We start from the raw sequence: 18,815 nt of genomic DNA on the forward strand, positions 1-18,815 counted from the left end.
GACTGCTCTACTGGAACAAGTGGCTTCACCTCCCTGTGCCTCAATTGCCTCCGCTGACAAGTAGGTAGGATTCTGTGGTGAGCAGAGTGTTTAAGGGCTTTGGAACCAGAGGGTGGGCTTGGAAGACTTCCTAGCCGTGTAATGTTAGGCAAGATACTTAACCTCTCTGAGCCTCAGTTTCCCCATCTGAAACATGGGGAAGGTGGGTTGGGAGGTGAAGTGGTGCTTGTAGGGGCCTAGCATGGTGCTTGGCACTCAGCCATCGCTCAGTTCAGGTTGACTACAGGTGTCATTCTGTGAAGCGCGCAGCACCAGTGGATGCTGAGGCAGAGCGAGTTGCCGAGGTGGCGGCGATACGACCCCCTCCCAACCCCCCAAGCCCCCCTCCAAGGAGGCCTTTGAATCCCCCAAGGGCTTGTTGACATGTAACTGCAGTGCAAATCCCTCTCTTTAGGGCCTGCCCTTTCTCAGCTGTTCCCTCCTCCCTCGGCGCTCTGCTTCCCAGCGGTGCTCGCCTCCCTACCTGTCATCTCCATCCAGGTTGGGAATGACCGTATCTGATCAGCTCTTTCTTCTGCCCTTGACGGATGTCCGCTGCTCACACCCTGTACGAGGGAATTCACACCTCCCTCCACTCTGGGGACGGGGCCTGGGGAGGACTGCTTTCCCTGCGGAGCAATCAGACAGTAGACAGTCAGGTGGCTTGGGTGTTCCAGTGGTGACAGTTCAGACAGGCAGTGAAGAGCCGCAGGGGGAGCAGCCACCAGGGCAAGGAGACAGCGGGGAGTCAGAGGGGTCCCAACCCTGAACCTGCGCTGACCGTGGTGTGTTCATCCAGGCGACTGAGCCACGAGGCACCAGAAATGATAGCCCTTGGAGAGGAAATGAAGCCTGTGGCTGACTGAGAGGTTAGAAGTTCAGAGCTGGAAGGGCCCCAGGAAGAGATCTGCCCAGTCTGTGCAGCTGAGGCTTCAGACCCAGGGCAGAACCAATGAGGCCCAAGGCCTGGGAGAGGATGCTGGAATCCTTGGGGTGGCATGGAGGGTGTAGGTAACCAGGAGCATTGTCGGGAAGAAAACAAGTGTCCAGCTTGTGGACACCTGCGTTAGTCCTGCTCACCTGTGCCCCAGCTGTGAGAACGGGGGGATGGGGGGGTCTGTCCACATGCTGCCTGGTGGGGACCTAGTGAGACAGGCAGAATGGGCTGCCTCCTGGGGGCTGTTTCTACACAAAAACCCCCTCTGTCGTCTTCTTCCTCTGTAGCCTACTCCCACCCCTCCCCCATTCACCCACCAGGGTGTCACATCCCAGCATCTTCCATAATCCTCACCTCTTCTTCCCAAAGGAGTTAATCAGAAACTAATTTAGGAGGTTTGTGTCACCTGGTTCACAGAGTGGAGTACAGCCAGGCAGCAACGTGATGGGGATACGGGCACCTCCTTCAGCCTTGGGGAATAATCAGTTAGACACACTCAGACGCCTATTACCTGAAGCCTTCGCCCTGGAAGTGCTCACGGCACAGCGTAAGGGACGAGAACGTGGCAGCCAGCTCTCAGCCTCCTAAAGGGAGAAACTGAAGCCAGGAGGGCTTCTGAATCCCCCTGGCACAAAGTACAGTTGTGGCTGAGAGCACAGCTTCTTGGAGCTGGACTGCCTGGGTTTATGGCTTGTGATTCTGGGCAGGAGATTTACCTTTCAGAGCCTCAATTTCCTCTTGAAAAGGGGAACAAATAGTCTACATCTCCCAGTATAGTTGTGAGGACTGGAGAAACAATATACAGGAAACACGTGGCAGTGACAAATGGACCCCTCGCAATGGCCTTGCTATGTCTGCATTATGAACATGCACTGAATGCATGCTCTTTCCCAAGCATAAGTATTTTCTCTCTGGAGTCTGAGGACAGCCCTCTAATCTAAGTACTATAATTGCCCGTATTTTATAGATGAGAATACTGAGGCTTAGAAAGGTTAAGGACTAACTTTGCTAAGTATAGAAAACTTAAAACATCACTATGACTCATCATAATTTTATGAGTTTGTAAAATTGATAATTAGCACATTGCATCTTAGACTATATGTAATTAGTTAATGGAATGCTTCCTCAATGGAGATCTGCAATCATTGTATCTTTATGTGTTAATTGCCCATGGGCTATAGAATTTTTAGAGACGTCTTCATTTTTTTTCTATTCAAACAGTATCAAACTGATTTAAAAGAGCAGCTCCCCCCACATTTATTCCCTATCTCTCTTCTCTCCATTTTTCTCCATAGCGCTTATCACCCCCAACATTTATATATCTTACTCATTTGTTTATTGTCTGCCCTCATCAATATAATGTAAACTCCCCAAAGGCAGGGACTTTTAACCATTTTGCTCACTCTCATATCCCCAGAGACTAGAATAACCAGCACTTCGTATGCTTCGCAAATTAGAAAGTGTTTTACAAACATAAGGCCTATTATTGTTATTATTATTGCCAACTGTCTAGTTTGCCTGAAGATAAACCTTAAGGTTCATGGCAGAAACTGTTCTCTCAAAAATCTGGCAAATAGGACCCGCTCAAGCGCCAGGGAAAATGTGATGAAGGTTAAAACCAGTGGAGATTATTTTCCTAACATGTTAATAAAGCTCCTTATGAGTAAGTTCAAAGACAAGTTAACTTTTTTAAATTTTGGCAATAAAAAAATGGCATGTTCAAAGGCAATTAAATTAGTGTTTAAAACTTCCAATGAGTTAACTATCACTGATTTATTCATTTAATTATTCTTCGTTAGCATAAAAGGTGTTTTCAAATCTTCATTTTAATGATTTTTCAGATTATAAAAGTAATACATGTTCATTGAAGAAAATTTGGAAAATCATTCTTAAAAAATAAAAGAACATAAAAAGCCTCCTCAATCCCACCACTGCCCAGAGAGTGCGTGACTGGATATTTTAGTCTATTTCCTTTTCATCTTTTTCTATGTGTGAATATTTTCTCTAGTTTTTTTTTTTTTTCCTTACAAAATAAGGATCATATTGTAGGCAGAGTTCTAGAACCTGCTTACCTGGTGGGGTTTTTCCCCCCTCTTAACAGTATACCGAAAGTCTTTTATGTTATTAAAATTTCTTTAAAAACATGATTCCATGGCTCTACAATATTCCATTATAAGCGTATGCCAAAATTTTCTCAGCCTCTCCTCTCTTATTGGACACTGGGGTCACATCCCATGTTTCACCACTGTAATAATACTTTTCTATGCCCTCTTTGGTGTTTTCTGGCCCCTGAATCAGGCTTCTCTACACCCTTGGTCAGGACCTATTTGCTGATTTGCAGATGAACCGGTTTATGTAGTTAGTCAGTATGTCAAGTCTTAGAAGTTGGGCCTTGGTGGCAGCGGGGAAGGCAGCTGATCCAGTAGAGGACTACTCCAGGTAAATCAAGGCAACCTGAAGACCCAGTAACCTCCACGCATTTCCTGACCAACCCAGTGTAGCACACATGTGGCCAGATGTTGCATGGGGACAGAAGGCCTCCTTGCTGCAGAGGCTGTCACACACTTGGATCCCTTTTCTAACATCAGGACCAAGTTACTTGTTTGCAAACCTCCGTGTCCTCTGCCAGCCTCTCTGCCACCGTCCTCTCACTCTTTTTCATTTGCTTCTTCATTTAATCACATGACAAACGTTTACAGGCATACCTCGTTTTATTGCTCTTCATAGATATTGCTTGTTTTTACCAACTGAAGTTTTGGAGCAACCTTGCGTCAAGCAAGTCTTATCCATGCCACTTTTCCAACTGTATTTGCCCACTTCATGTCCCTTATGTCACATTTTGGTGATTCTCACAACATTTCAAACTTTTTCATTGCTGTTGTATTTGCTGTGGTGATCTGTGACCAGTGATTTTTTTTTTTTTTTTTTTTTTGCTGTACGCAGGCCTCGCACCGTTGTGGCCTCTCCCGTTGTGGAGCACAGGCTCCGGAGGCGCAGGCTTAGCAGCCATGGCTCATGGGCCCAGCCGCTCTGCGGTATGTGGGACCTTCCCGGACCGGGGCACGAACCTGCTTCCCATAGCATTGGCAGGCGGACTCTCAACCACTGCACCACCAGGGAAGCCCTTTTTTTTTTTTTTTTTTTTTGGTGACCAGTGATTTTTGATGTTACTGTCACAAAAAGATTACCACTCACTGAAGGCTCAGATGATGGTTAGCATTTTTTAGCAATAAAGGTTTTTTTTCTTTTTTTTTTTTTGGCCACGCCATGCGGCATGCGGGATCTTAGTTCCCAGACCAGGGTTCGAACTCGAACCCCCTGCATTGGGAACAGGGAGTCTTAACTGGGCCGGCAGGGAAGTCCCAATAAAGTATTTTTAAATTAAGGTATGTACATTGTTTTTTTGAAAAAATGTCTACTGCAAACCTAACAGACTACAGTATAGGGTGAACCTAACTTTGATATGCACTGGGACACCAAAAAAATCGTGTGACTCACTGTATTGCGGTGGTCCGGAGCCTCGCGACCACCAAACCGCAATATCTCCGAGGTATGCCTGTAATGACATCTACCCGCACTTGCCAAGGAATGTTTTTCTCCATTAGGGAAACCATCAGCTGGGTCTCAGACTAAAGGCCCGCCTCCCTCATTTCTGAGACTCCTTTCTGTGTCAACTGTAAAATGGGGATTTGTTTTGAGATCCAATGGGCTGAGCAGGCGCTGCATAGACGTGGCCCATCCCGGAGGCCAGCCCCTGCGCGGCCCTGCCCCGTCTGCCGTGGACCCCGGTGAAGCTCAACCCTCCAGTCTGGGTGCCTCTGCCGCGCATGCGCTGACCGTCCTGTCCCCGCTGTTACCTGGCCGCCTCCGCCAGGGATACGGCGCCAGTCCACTAACCACAGGCTCATTGATCGAGATCAGAGTGTCGCAGTGGCTACAGAAAGGAGGTATTCCGGGAGCAGGGACGTGAAGCAAAGTGGGATTGACGTGGACTCGCCGCCCACCATTCAGCCACTTCAGAACCTGGAATACCGCAGCCCGCCGGCCCGCCCTCCAGTTTCCAGCCAGACAATCCAGTCGGAGATGAGTCACAGGCAGGGACACGCCTCGCCTCAGATGCTGGGTGCTGAGTGAGGCGGGCGTGGGGGGGGGGAGACGTGACCTGGTGTCAGATCTCTGTGGGGTGGCCCTGCAGTAACCAAGGGGCACTGGAGGGGGGCGGTGACAGATTCCGTGCCTGCATTGCTCCTCCTCCACCTCTTCTCTCTGGGTGACTTCGGGTGGGTTATCATGTCACGGAGCCTATGAGTTTTCTCATTTGCAAAATGAAACTGTTACCCACTTCGGGGCACCTGTTGCAGTAATTTCGGTGATCTTAACTGGCACACGCAGGTGTTTGGTGAACATGAGCCACCCTGAAAGCCGGCGTGCCCAGAACATCTCCACATACGAAAATGTCTACCTGACCCATGGCCAAACCTGCCGGCCCCCTGCCAGCCTTCTGGCCACCTGGGAACCTAACACGCTGTCCACCAAACACCCAAACTGACCATGGAAAACAATACGTAACGCAAGGGTTTTTGGTGCCCCCTGCCCTGGGAGGTCATCTCTCACCTCCCCACACCCTACAAAACCCCAGCCTTCATCTCAGTGTCACAAGGCCCAGTGGGAGGAAAGAGGGGGTACAGGGGGCCTCTAGGAGAAGCAGGACCTTGGAGACAACTGCTTGAAGTGTTGGAGCTGGTCAGCACCCTCCATGGCATCAGGTGCCACCAGGATAGCCTTACAGTAAGTGTACATTCAGCGTGCATTTACTAAGTGCCCACACTATGCCAACTCACTAGAGAGGGAAACAGCCCTGGAACTGTGGAGGTTGGCGCGGAAGCCAGGACATTTTCCTGAGGGCACGGGAGGCTGTGGAAGACTTTTCATCAAGTGACATAATCCATTTTGCCTTTAAGAAAGACCTCTCTGGAAGAAGCACAAGAGATGACCTGACTTACATCCTCCTCCAGACTCACACGCGGCCACAGTGCACACCAGCACACCCGCAGAAATGAACACAGACACAGACACACGTACACACATGTATTTTTAGAAAGCACAGATCCCAGGCCCTGAGATGCTCTGTGAGTTTTCTGGTGTGAAATCACAGTTCCCCAAGCAGCCTGCCACGCAGGTTCTACCAGGCCTGGGGAGATCACATCCTACCTTCACTTCCCCCATCGGAACTCTTGACTGGGTTTCTATGGGGACTGGGAGTGGGTGTCAGGCCAGCCTGGGGTTCACACCAGGACAGGCTGAGCTGGAAGAAGCCACCTGAAGAGGGATTCCCAGGTCAGCAGCAGTCACAGCCCCCTCCCTCTCACCCCCCTCAGGCAGCAGAATGAACGTTTTGCAGCCACACACCTCCTGCCATGGGCTTTCCGTACATAACCCCCGTCCTCACGGCAGGTTAAGTGTCCTTACCCTGCTTTCCCCAGGAAGACACTGCACCTCAGAGAGGTGAAGTGCTCTGTCCAAAGTCACACTGCCAGGAAGTGGCAGAGTTGATATTAGCACTCAGGAATCGGACTTCTGAGCTCAGGCTCTCCAAAGATAGGTGTTTGATTTGTTTGTTAAATAGAATAATCAGTTATTAGTGTAGTTTGGCCAATTGGCCCCGTCAAAACAGGGGACCCATTTGGAGAAATAAAATATATGATAAAAGGGATCCCTGGAGGAGAAAAGGGTGGGACCTCTGGACCCGCCTCTTACAGAAAAGTTCTGTCCACAATGATATCATCCCCAGGATCAGGGAAGCCGAATGTCCCCTGGGACCTAGAGGGGCCAGGTTCTTCTCCCATTGGCTTGTGACTGACAGCTTCCCCTGCAAGTACCTGCTCGGCTCCACATCCATCCAAAGGTGCAGTTTGGTTTCTGCAAGTGAAGTGACCGCACTCCCTAGAAATAAGAACTGTAACTCCCTAATATTCCCATAGCCTCCTGTCACCTGGGGACATACCAGGAGAGACTGAATCAGTTCAGATCTCCAGCAGCATGGGAAGATGGATTACTTTCTGAAAATGTCTCCTCCATTGCAAATGGGTGTTAGAGTAACCTGGCAGTCCTTTGCTGAACAGACATCCTGACACCTGGGTGTTCACTTGGGGGTACAGGGGGAATTGGGGAAGAGACAGTTTCATTCTCTAGGTCCTTATTTCTGAATTGGTAATTTAATATATTAGGTGCCTTTTAAGGGAGTGTGCTGGCTGACAGTGTGGGCTTTGGAGTCAAACAGACCTGGGTTCTAGTCCCAGCCTGTAATTAGAAGCTGTGTGACCCTGGAAAGCTTCATAACCTCTCTGAGCCTCAACTGCCTTATCTATAAAATGAGAATGAAAAGAGAAGAGCATCTTCCTCTTAAAACTGTTGTGATGATGATGATGATGATAAGGTTTGAGCTAGGCATCTATGAATTCCCTTCCAAAGCCAGCTGTGGGACCTTAAACTAGTCCCTCACCCTCTCCAGTTCTCAGTTTCCCCTTCTGTGAAATGAGGACATTGAACTGATCTTTAAGGGTCTTTCCAGCCCTGACAGTTACAAGATTCTCAAGGGTCCACCCAGGAGAGAGATTCCCCCCTTCCACTTACTGAGAACCTAGCACACATTTGTGCCACCCCTGCCCAGAACCCCCATATGCTGCAGCCCAGAGCCCTCCAGGCCCCCACTCAGACTAGGCCCATGCTCTCAAAGTCACCATCCTCTCCCCAGAGGTTGACAGCCCAGGGTACATGAGCGCCCTGCAGGGTCAGTAGGTGCTGTATGGACGCCCCCATCACCTGCCTGTTTGTGTCTCTGCAGGTGAGCGGAGGGTCCTTCCCTGCGAGAAGTCAGAGCTGTGCACGTGGGCAGGCTGGCTCCGCTGTTCTGCTCCAAGGATTACATGTCCTTCAAACGCCCCTGCCCCTGTAAGTCTCCTCCCCACATCTTCCCATGAACCAGGGCCAGGTGAGGGCAGAGTCAGGACTGCAGAAAATGTCTCTAGGATGTTTGGCCAGAGAGCTCCAGGGGTCTGATCAGGGTGTGATGTGATATGACGGATGGGGGGAGGGCAACACAGAAGACTCCTGACATCTGCAAGAGACATCTCACTTTGCGAATCCCTCTGTACGAGCACTTCCCAAAGTGTGGTTCAGGGTTCCTCCAAGGGGTATTAACGGGGTTACTATTTTTTTTAATTCCACGGTCAAGTGAGTGTGGGAAACGCTGAGTGAGACAAGTCAAGTAGATTTTGCTGGACTTTTCAGAGCCTTTAATATGGTGCTGTGTTGTGAGGCTCCATAGGAAAGAGAAAGCCCAGTGATCTTCCCAAATCTAGTTGACCACAAGGAATGTCTCACGGGATGGGTGCTCCACAGAACACACTCCTTGGAGTTCAGTGTCCTAGAAAACCCTTCCTGGAGTAGCCCCACCATGCAGCCCCTCATTTACTAATTCATTTCCATCTAATGAAGCCATAAATGATTTTGCCCGTAACATTCTTCTCATGGCTCCCTGATGCCCACGCATCTAGACGACGGACACAGCCAGGTGTACCCCGGGGCTCAAGGTCGCAGCCCCTAGGGCTCGCTCCCCTAGTCGTCATCAGCCCCGCCTTCACCGACTCATGCTGCCACCCTTACCCCAGAGTCGCCTTCACCTCTCCCCCTGGCAGCCACCTGCTTCCTCCCATGATGTCCCCTGAACCCCCTCAAGCCACCATCATTTGCTGCAGTTTGGGAGGACGTGCGTAACCTCCTCATCCCTTCTCCGTGGTGAGGCGAGACTGTGAGTCTGTGTGAGTTCATCAGGGCCCCCACCTTAGCCTCCCTCTACTTGTCATCTCCCTTCGGCCCGCTCACCAGTGTCTGTTCAAATTTGCACCATTGGTTACGTGTCCCGAATCGTGGGGTTGGGGGCCTCTCTTGCGTATAGTCGAAATCCCAACTGTCAATTGTTTGAACATCAAAGGGCTGCTGTAGCCGGGGTGGGGAGAGCTGGCCCCCCCGTCTGGGAGCGATCATCCCCAGGTGGGCCAGGGAGGGCAAGGTGGCAATGGGTTTACTGTGCAGAGTGGTGTTCAGGGGGCGGGGGAGCCCAGCCTGGCTGCTGGCTGCGTGGGTACCGAGGAGGGCATAGGTCAAGAGTGATAAGCTTTCTGACAGATAGGACAAGCTCAATGAGTTACTGTTACTGTTGTCACCATGGCTGCTGTTGTGGCATAATCAGGTGCCAAAGCCCCAGCGCAAGGCCAGGTGGGAAGGCTGCCACAGGGGGAGCAGGTCGGAGCCCAGGGATGCCTGCCCCACAGAGCGTCAGGGTGGCTGTGCCCTCACTCCTGGGAGCAGCCGGCAGTGGAGAAGGCTGGGGCTGCTGAGTGCAGAGGACTTTCCAGAACCTTCTGGGCTCAAGCCAGGCCCTTCGGAGCCCCGCCCATCTGCACTAATAGGGGCCGACACCCCAGGACAGGGCTTTGTGCATCCAGCTCCTGAGGACTCCAGGGTATGGTCATGGGTATTCTGGGCTGGTCAGAAGCAGTTCCTGCACGTCTCTGAATTCCCCTCTGCCCTCACCGCCCCGCCCCACACCGACAGGCCCAGCGCCTAGCATGCAGTAGGCACTCAATGTTTGTTGAATAAATAAATGCACAGTCAGACACTGTGGATGAGGTGCTGGAGGGGGAGAAGCTGAAGCTCCTGACTCTGCCACCAGATTCTCTCTGTGGCTTTGGCCAGCCCGTCCTCATCTCTAAAACGAAGGGGACTGAGGCCAGTGGGTTCCAGGAGCTCAGGGCAACTGTGAGGCTCCTTGGAGGGTGAGGGGAGCCCAGGCAGGCAGAACCCAGGAGCCCCCCCACCCACTGCTTCAGCCAGAGCAGCTCTGCTAACATCTACAGGTTGGGGTCTATTCAGATTTCAATTGGAGAAGGGTGTCCCAGGCAACGGCAGGTTGGGTCCCATGGGGTTGTCCAGGCCCACCCCTTCCTCCATCATCTCTCCCCTGCTCTGCCGGATTCTTCTCCTCAGACTCTTTACCTTTTCTCTGCACTTGTTTAAGAAGTGCTCACAGCACCCCTTTCAGCACCCTTAGTCTGCTTCAATCTGGCTCCTCCAACCCCACGCCAACACCACATCAGCATCTGTGTCACTAAGTCCATCCCAGAGTTTCCAGTTCTCAGCTGCATCTGACGCTGTTGGTCACATCAGTCTTCCAGGTAACTCCTCCACCGAGGAGTTCCTGACTCTGAGCCCTCAGGTCCTCCTCCAGCCCCTCTGGCTCCCTGGGCTCTGACCATCCATTCCTGGTCTCCTTTGGTGCTGGAGGTGGGTGGATTCTTCCCGCACCTGCCCTGGGATGCTGGGTCCCCCAAGACTCCAATCCTGCTGGCCTTCTCGCCCCAAACACTTCAGACCATCTCATCCTCACTCTGCTCTCAGCTGCAGTGTCGAGGCCGGCAGCTTCCCGGCTCTCTCCCAGCCCAGGTCTGCCTGAGCTTCTGATTCCTTCTGCCTTCTGCTGCCTGGCTCCCCTGGGCGGCCCCCGTCTCCACTGCTCAAATACAGCCTGTCCCAGACTGAACTCCTTGTCTTCCCCTCCACGCTGGCTTGCTTGATTTTGCTGTCTTGGTTTAGGATACCACCATCACCACCACTCAGTTCTTCAGGCCAGAAACCTGGGAGTGACCATCAATTCCCCTCCAACACACCCATCATTGCCAACTGCCCAAGGAGACCCCGGGGTTTCCAAACTGGGTCAACAGATCTCCCTTCTGACTCCCCCCCATCCGGGCCCCTCCTCAAAGCCAACCTGGAAATTGCTGCCTCCCTAGATGTTTACGGAACAACCAGACAAGTGAGCAAATCGAGGCGAAGCAGATGTCTTATGGGCGGCCTCCTGGGCTCGCAGACCAGAGGCCTTCACGCAGGCTCTGGAAGGGATGCAGGAAGTGATGCAGAACCACAAGGGCCCCAGACATCCACATACACCCGACCCGGGGCAATGAGGGATGAAGCCGGAAGTCCAAAGAGGGCCCTGCCGTGGACACACACCCTCTTCTTTTAGCACCTCCTTTCCCGCTCTGTGAATTTAGACACCGACCAGGGAATCCTTGAACCTTCTTAGCTCACAAAATCATCTTGCTCAGTGCATGCAAAGATGCCAAAGACCATTAAAACCTGGAACACTTAGGACAGGAATCACAGCTTGTTCCCGTTTCGGTTTCCACGCCCCTACACCCTGCCGATCGAGAAGGGCAAAAGGGAACATCCCCAGAAAGAAAAACAAGTCCTAGAGTTTCCCAAGCAAGACCCATCTCCTAGGAGTGAGAGTTCACGAGGTCAGGGAGAGTCAGCAGGGAACGTGGATCCAGGGCAGGGAGGAGTAGGGCGATGGGCAGGCGTCTGCCCAGTACCCACAGATTCAGACACTGGGTGAAGTGGGACCATCCACTGGCCTCTCAGGAGCTGGGCAGCCATGAAGCAGACCAGGCTGGGCCCACTCCTCCCAGGCCCTACCACATCCCCGGCCCCATCTTACCTTCCGAGCATCTCAGCTCATCTCAGCCCCTCGCAGAGACAGCCCCAGCAGAACTCCATGCCCCTCCGCCCAGTCAAGCAGATGAAAAGACTAAAGCAGGGAGAGGCGGCAAGAACAGGGGAGGGGAAGCCCTGAGGGTTCTGGCCACAAGGCTGCAGGAGGGAAGTCTGGTCGTCTCCCTACAAGTGCAGGCCTGTGAGCCATTTCCAGCCCTAAGCACTGAGTGAGGAGGACCAGCCTGGCACCTCAGAGAGGCTGGAGGCGTGGGAGCCTCCTCCATCTGGCCCCAGCTGGGCAGGGCAGCCCAGGATCCCCCCAGGACCCAGGCTCCAAGAACAGATGCTTCACAACCTCTTCTTCGCCACCAGCACACGGCAGCTCCACAGAGCTCCCTGTGAGGTGGAGGTGGCCTCAACGGACGGATCTGGGGGAGGAGGGGCTTCGGGGCCGCAGGGGAGACTGAGCCTGTAGCCAAGCAGGAAAGAGAGCCACAGAGAAATCAGGTGGGGCTTGTCTCTGCTAAGCTCACAGGCTGCCCACAGGGCTGGAAGGAATCGCAGCCTGCAAAAGACTCTGGATGGGCTTGACTCTCCCTCAGCGTTGGTGTGATGTGATAGACAGTGCCTGAGTTCGAGTGCAGCATGGCACTGACACTAACAGCTGTGTGATCTGGAGCAAGCTACTTAATGTCTAGAAACCTCAATTTGCTCATCTGTAAAATGGACATAGTCATAATAGCCTTTTGGTTTGATGCCCAGATGTGGTGTACCACAAGGAGCATCTAGCTTGGTGCCAGGCACTGAGAAGATGCTCAAGAAACTTGCAGGTCTTGTCTTTTGACCACCCTCTCTCTACACAGCTTAATATGACCCAAGTCTTTGGTAACAGAATGCGGGAAATGAGGAGAGATGGGGACTTTGGAGATGAATCCGGGGTTTGGACCGGACACTCCTGTTTTCTGCTCTGCTCATTTTAACTGTTACCTCTGCAGAGACTTCGCTGTCAACAGAAGGAAGGACTTGAAAGCTAGGAGGGCAAATGATGGGGCACACTCTGCAATTTACCACTTCTCTGCCCAGAGCAGACATTGCTAATCAACTGCAGTGCTCTTTCCCACTGAGCCCGAATGCAACCTCAGACTCCCTCTGAACACATGCAGGCACTACCCAATAATCATTAGCCTGTGAGATGAAACCTTTGTCCATTCCTTGCTGAGGTCTGATTTTGGAATGGGCAAGGGAATAGAAGGAGTGACTTCGGCTGGCCATGTCTCTCTGAGCCTCAGTTTCCTCATCTGTAAACTGGAAGTTGAAAGGACTGTCCACCTCAAGAGGGCTGCTCTGAGGATCAAATGAGGTACCACAGGTAAAGGGCTTACAAGGCCTTACGATCATTTCTTTATGTGGCCTTCTTGCTTCCTAGAAGCGACTCTGCACAGGAGGGGTCGGTGTGGCCATTTCAGGCCTGAGGAAACTGAAGCTCAAGGACGTGAAGAAGCTAGTCTAGGTGACACAGCTGGAAAATGGTGGGGGTCAGGGATACACCCCAGGTGAGTCTTTCCAGGGCTCAATTTTGGATAATCTGCAGCTGGACAAAAAGGGTAGCGTCAAGTCCGCTCCTTCACCCCCACCCCTTGAATGGAGAGTCCATTCTGCAACCCCATAAACATCCCGGCTGCCCCTCCTCAGAGTTCTCTGGTTGAGCTCAGCACCTGACAGCTAATCTCAGTTTTAAAGGCACGATCATTTTATATTAAGAGTCCTTGGCAAGCGGGCGTCAACCTCAGCTTGAGTGCTTCATGTAGTACTAATAACAGTAGCAGTAGCCCCAGCTTTTGCAGAGCACTCCTTGCTGGCAGAGCTTCTGCACTTCCCCGTCCCCTGGCAGTGGGCTCCCTGGGTGACCTCATCCACCTCATGGTACTGAGCAGCTTCCATACACTGACGGTCCCCAAATTTACATCTCCAGCTCCAGACTCTCCCTGAACTCCAGACTCAGATATCCAACTGTCCACGCCATATCTCCACTCGGATGTCCACTCGGGTGTCTACAGCTTATCTCAGATAGAACATGTCAAAACCATACATCTTGACTCAAAGACCCCACCCAAGCTGCCTGTCATCTTCCCCATCTCAGGAAATGGCAGCTCAGTCCTTCCATGTGCTCAAGCCCCAAATTTTCTCAGTTTTTACTGCTCTCCTTCTCATCTACCCAAACCAATTAATCTGAAAATCCTAACAGTTTCACTTTCAAATCTGACCCCATCTTGCCACCTCCACCTCTAAGCCCCAGGACCAAAGACACCATCGTCATCACCTGTACCACTGTCCTAGCCTCCTAACTGGCCTCTCTGCCCCCCTCTTGTCCCCCTCCGGCCCATTCTGCCACAACCCTGGGAGCGTGGAAAAGGAAAGGATCTAGAGACTGAGTCTTGGGTTGGTTTCTGTATCTAGAAATCTTGCCAAGGAAAGCATGACCCCCAGAGTTGTCACCCACGGCACCCCAAAGTCAAGTACACTGGAGAGGACTGACCTGCAAACAGCGATGTGTAAGGACACTGCCATTTCTCTGCCAAGGGCTACCCTAGATTGGCTACCCCTCCTGCACCTGGAACTGTGCCTAGGGTGATTAGGAAAGGCTGGTCTTCCTCTGTGATGTCACCACAGAAGTGTGCAGGCCTGCACACTTCCCAGACAGGAGAGAGAGGCCCCATGAGAGAAGTCACATGCCCCATGGACCCAGGGGCTACCAACGGAGGAGACAGGTTTCAAAAGCAGGGCTTCCAGGCCCAAGCCCAGGGCACTGGGCACGCTAGTCCCTCTGAGAGCTTGATACATTTTCACCTCCTAGAGTTCCTTCTATTTGCTTCTCTCTGCATTTAAGAACCGTATCCTCCATTAGCCCCCAAACCATCAGCTTCTAAGAGCTGCTCCCTCTTCCCACCTGACCCCACCTAGACTACGTGTCCATAGGTGACCTCCTGGCCTTGCTTGAGAGAGAGTCACTCCAGAGCTTTCCTCTGCCCATCCGCCAGGGCCTTCAGCCGCTGGATGATGTTTGTCTCCCCTAGGAATGTGGCTAAAGCTGGGGATGTAGTCTAATACAGTAAAAACAGCAAGAGCTGAAAGACGCAGGTTCAAAAAACCATTGGAGCAAATGTATTTATATCATCCAAGCCTCCGTTTATTCAGCTATGAAATGGGATTATGAGACCCAGTTTCCAGGGTGACTGAGAGTTTGGTGAGCACATAGATGCTCAGTAAGAGTTTGTTCTATCTTTCACCTCTGGCTCTTGCATCCCACAACGAGAGCTGCAGAACTCACTCGGTCTTCCCTGCAGGGTCCTCCCAAGACCGTTCCAAGGGGAGATCACGTGTTCCCTCTCCCTTTCCAGCCAGCCCCAGGCTGGTGTTGAAACACAGCATGGCATGCTTGGCCACCTTCATCTGACAGGCTCTAATCAGGGGCCAGCCAGATGCCAGCCGTTCACCAGATCCCATCACAGGCACACAATGGGACAATGCAAGAAAATGTGTTCTCCCTACCTTGTAGACTGGATGTAAGAGGTCCTTTGCTGACCCTTTAGGACTTACCCTGGGACTCTACCCCAACTGCCTCACACCAGAGGTGGAGAAACTGAGATGCAGATTGGGGACTGGACCAGGTCACCCAGCGTGTTTGTGGCTGAAACTTTGATGCTCCCAGCCTGACTCCACATAAAGTGCTCCTTCCACATGGAGCCTGCTCCCCTGTTCTCAGTGAAGATGCAGAAAAAGAGCAGCCCTCTTTTGAAAGCGAAACTGTGACAAAAGCCACGTCTTTTTCTTTTTTTTAACGATAAAGACATTTATTATTTCCGCATAGGGAGGGAAGTCCTGAGATGGAACAGCTTTAGGGTTCTCAATTTCAGTGGTCAAGGATGGACATCATTAAGGACCCAGGTTCTTTCCATCTTCTTGCACCAACATTTTCTGCATTGCAAGATGATCCCCGTCAGGGACTTCCCTGGTGGTCCAGTGGCTAAAACTCCGCGCTCCCAATGCAGGGAATCTGGGTTCAATCCCTGGTCAGGGAACTAGATCCCACATGCAGCAACTAAGAGTTCACATACCACAACTGAAGATCCCGCATGCAGCAACAAAGATCCTGTCTGCCGCAACTAAGACCCAGCACAGCCAAATAAATAAATATTAAAAAAAAAAAAAAGACGGCCCCATCAACCCAGGCAGTGACGCAACTTTTCCCAGAAGTCCCCCAGCACACCACTCCCATGTCTTATTGGCCAGAATTTAGTCACATGTCCACCCCTAAGCCAATCATACTGAGGGCATGGTAATACCAAGACTGGCTTACCAAGCCAGTCTTTAAAAGGACAAAGGTTGTTAGAACATAGTCCCCCCTCAGTCTAACATGGAGGCAGTGGACAGTCAAACTAGCAAACCCTTTCCCTCCTGCCTACTCAGTCCTTCCCCTCTGGTCCCCAAGACTCCAGGAGGACCTGTGAAAGTTAGGAGTGAGAACTGAACTGAGGAATTCCTTTTCTGGGGATTCTCTGGGGTTGGTTTTTTGTTTGTTTAGTAGAGATACCAGCTCACAAGAGTGAATACTTAAATATTCAGGAGATTCATGACCCGTTTAATCACTGGTAGCCAGCCTGAAATCCATCATGATGGGAGTATTTACACCATGGAAATTGGCAACCAACACTACAAATCAGGGATTTTTCTTTCTTTTCTTTTTTTTTTTTCCTGGAAAGCTGGTTTGCCAGCACACCACTGTATAAAACATACACGCAGGAAGGGGCACAAATCGTTAGTGTACAACTCAATGAATCTTCACAAACTAAGCACACTCAGGTCAAGAAACACGTCATAAGCTGCATCCCAGAACATCTACCGTGTGCTCTTCCAGTCACTACCCCATGCCCAGGTCAACTACTGTCCTGACTTCTGTCACCATAAATTAGGTTTGCCTGTTTTTGACCTTTATACATTTGGAATCATACAGGATGTTCTCTTTTGTTTCTGGCTTCTTTTGATCAACATTCCACTGTGAGATTCAACCACAGTATTGTATATAATTGTAGATCACTTATTCTCATCACCGTATAGTATTTCATTGTGTCAATATACCACAAATAACTTAACCATTCTACTTTAATGGACATCTGAGTAGTCTTCAGTTTGGGGCTATGAATGAATAGTGAACATTCTAGTAGAGTGCTGTCCAACAGAGCTTTCTGCAATAATGAAAATGTTCTGTATCTTCACTGCCCAATATGATAGCCACAACCCACGTGCACCTATTGAGCCCTTGAAATGCAGCTAGTGCAAATGAGGAACTGAATTTTTTTAGTTTAAGTATACTTGATTTACAATATTGTATTAGTTTCAGGTGTTCAGCATAGTGATTCAGTATTTTTGCATTATAGGTTATTACCAGATAATAAGCGTAATTCCCTGTGTCATACAGTATATCCTTGTCGCTCATCTATTTTATGTATAGTACTTTGTATCTGTTAATCCCATATCCCTAATTTGTCCCTCTCCCCTTCCTTCTCCCCTTTGATAACCACGTTTGTTTTCTATATCTGTGAGTCTATTTTGCATATACAATAATTTATCTTTGAGATTCTACATATAAGTGACATCATATAGTATTTGTCTTTCTCTGTCTTACTTATTTCACTAAGCATAATGTTCTCTAGGTCCATCCACATTGTTACAAATGGCACTATTTCATTCTTTTTATGGCAGAGTAATATTCCATTGTGACCACATCTTCTTAATCCAATTGTCTGTTGATGGGCACCTTGGGTTGCTTCCATGTCTTGGCTATTATAAATAGTGCTGCTACGAATACTGGGGTGCATAAATCTTTTTGAATTAGTGTTTTCATTTTTTCCAGATATATACTCAGGAGTGGAATTGCTGGATTATATGGTAGTTCTATTTTCAGTTTTTTAAGGAACATCATACTGTTTTCCATAGTGACTGCACCAACTTACATTCCCAGCAACAGTGTACATGGGTTCCCTTTTCTCCACATCCTCTCCAACATTTGTTATTTGTGGTCCTTTTGATGACAGCCATTCTGACAGGTGTGAGGTGATACCTCATTGTGGTTTTGATTTGCATTTCTGTAATAATTCGTGATGTTGGGCATCTTTTCTTGTGCCTATTAGCCATCTCTATGTCTTCTTTGGAAAAAACGTCTATTCAAGTCTTCTGCCCATTTTTTGACTGGATTTTTTTTAATATTGAGCAGTATGAGCTGTTAGTATATTTTGGACATTAATCCCTTGTTGGTATCATCATTTTCCAATATTTTCTCCCATCCTGTAGGTTGTCTTTTCATTTGTTGATGGTTTCTTTTGCTGTGCAAAAGCTTTTAAGTTTAATTAGGTCCCATTTGCTTAATTTGTTTTTATGTCTTTTGCCTTAGGAAACTGATCCAAGGAAATATTGCTCCAAATTATGTCAAAGCGTGTCCTGCCTATGTTCTCTCCTAGAGTTTTATGGTTTCATGTCTTACATTTACGTCTTTAAACCCTTTTAAAGTTTATTTTTGTAGTATATAGTGTGAGGGAATGTTCTAATCTCATTGTTTTATATGTGGCTGTCCAGTTTTCCCAGCACCACTTGTTAAAGACGCTGTCTCTTCTCCACTGTGTATTCTTGCCCCTTTTGTCATAGATTGATAAACCACAGGTGTATGGGTTTATTTCCAGGTTCTCTTTTCTGTTCCATTGATCTATGTGTCTGTTTTTGTGCCAATACCATGCTGTTTTTTACTACTGTAACTTTGTAGTATAGTCTGGAATTTGGCAGGGTTATACCTCCAGCTTTGTTTTTTGGTGGTTTTATGTTTGTTTGTATTTAATTTTATTGGAGTATAGTTGATTTACAATGTTGTGTTAGTTTCAGGTGTACAGCAAAGTGGTTCAGTTATATATATATATACACATATATTCATTCTTTTTTAGATTCTTTTCTCATATAGGTTATCACAGAATACTGAGTAGAGTTCCCTGTGCTGTACAGTAGGTCCTTGTTGGTTATCTATCTTAGATATAGTAGTGTGTGTATCTGCCAGTTTTGTTCTTTTTTCTCAGGACTGCTGTGGCAATTTGGGGTCTTTTATGGCTCCACATAAGTTTTAGGATTATTTGTTCTACCTCTGTGAAAAATGTCCTGGGTATTTTGATAGGGACTGCATTAAATCTATAGATTTCTTTGGATAGTATGACATTTTAATAACATTAATTCTTCCAATCTAGCA

General features: G+C 49.5%; 1 protein-coding gene and 1 pseudogene across 2 annotated transcripts in view; one reads left to right on the forward strand and one right to left on the reverse strand.

The window, feature by feature from the left end:
* Nucleotides 1-18,815, reverse strand: part of LOC111179682 (large ribosomal subunit protein eL33 pseudogene) — a 482,236-nt pseudogene that overhangs the window by 456,720 nt on the left and 6,701 nt on the right. The window contains exon 2 of the transcript XR_016390866.1: nt 524-668. The product of XR_016390866.1 is annotated as a large ribosomal subunit protein eL33 pseudogene (transcript). The remainder of the gene's footprint in view (nt 1-523; nt 669-18,815) is intronic.
* BEAN1 (brain expressed associated with NEDD4 1) overlaps nt 1-18,815 on the forward strand; it is a 39,973-nt gene that overhangs the window by 1,097 nt on the left and 20,061 nt on the right. The window contains exon 2 of the mRNA XM_022583544.2: nt 7,821-7,927. Coding sequence (XP_022439252.1) covers nt 7,903-7,927 — 25 coding nt within the window. The 5' untranslated portion in view covers nt 7,821-7,902. The remainder of the gene's footprint in view (nt 1-7,820; nt 7,928-18,815) is intronic.

This window comes from Delphinapterus leucas, chromosome 20 (assembly GCF_059928025.1).
Source record: "Delphinapterus leucas isolate spDelLeu-1000000601 "Yukka" chromosome 20, BTC_Dleu_Yukka2, whole genome shotgun sequence".
Taxonomy (NCBI): domain Eukaryota; kingdom Metazoa; phylum Chordata; class Mammalia; order Artiodactyla; family Monodontidae; genus Delphinapterus; species Delphinapterus leucas.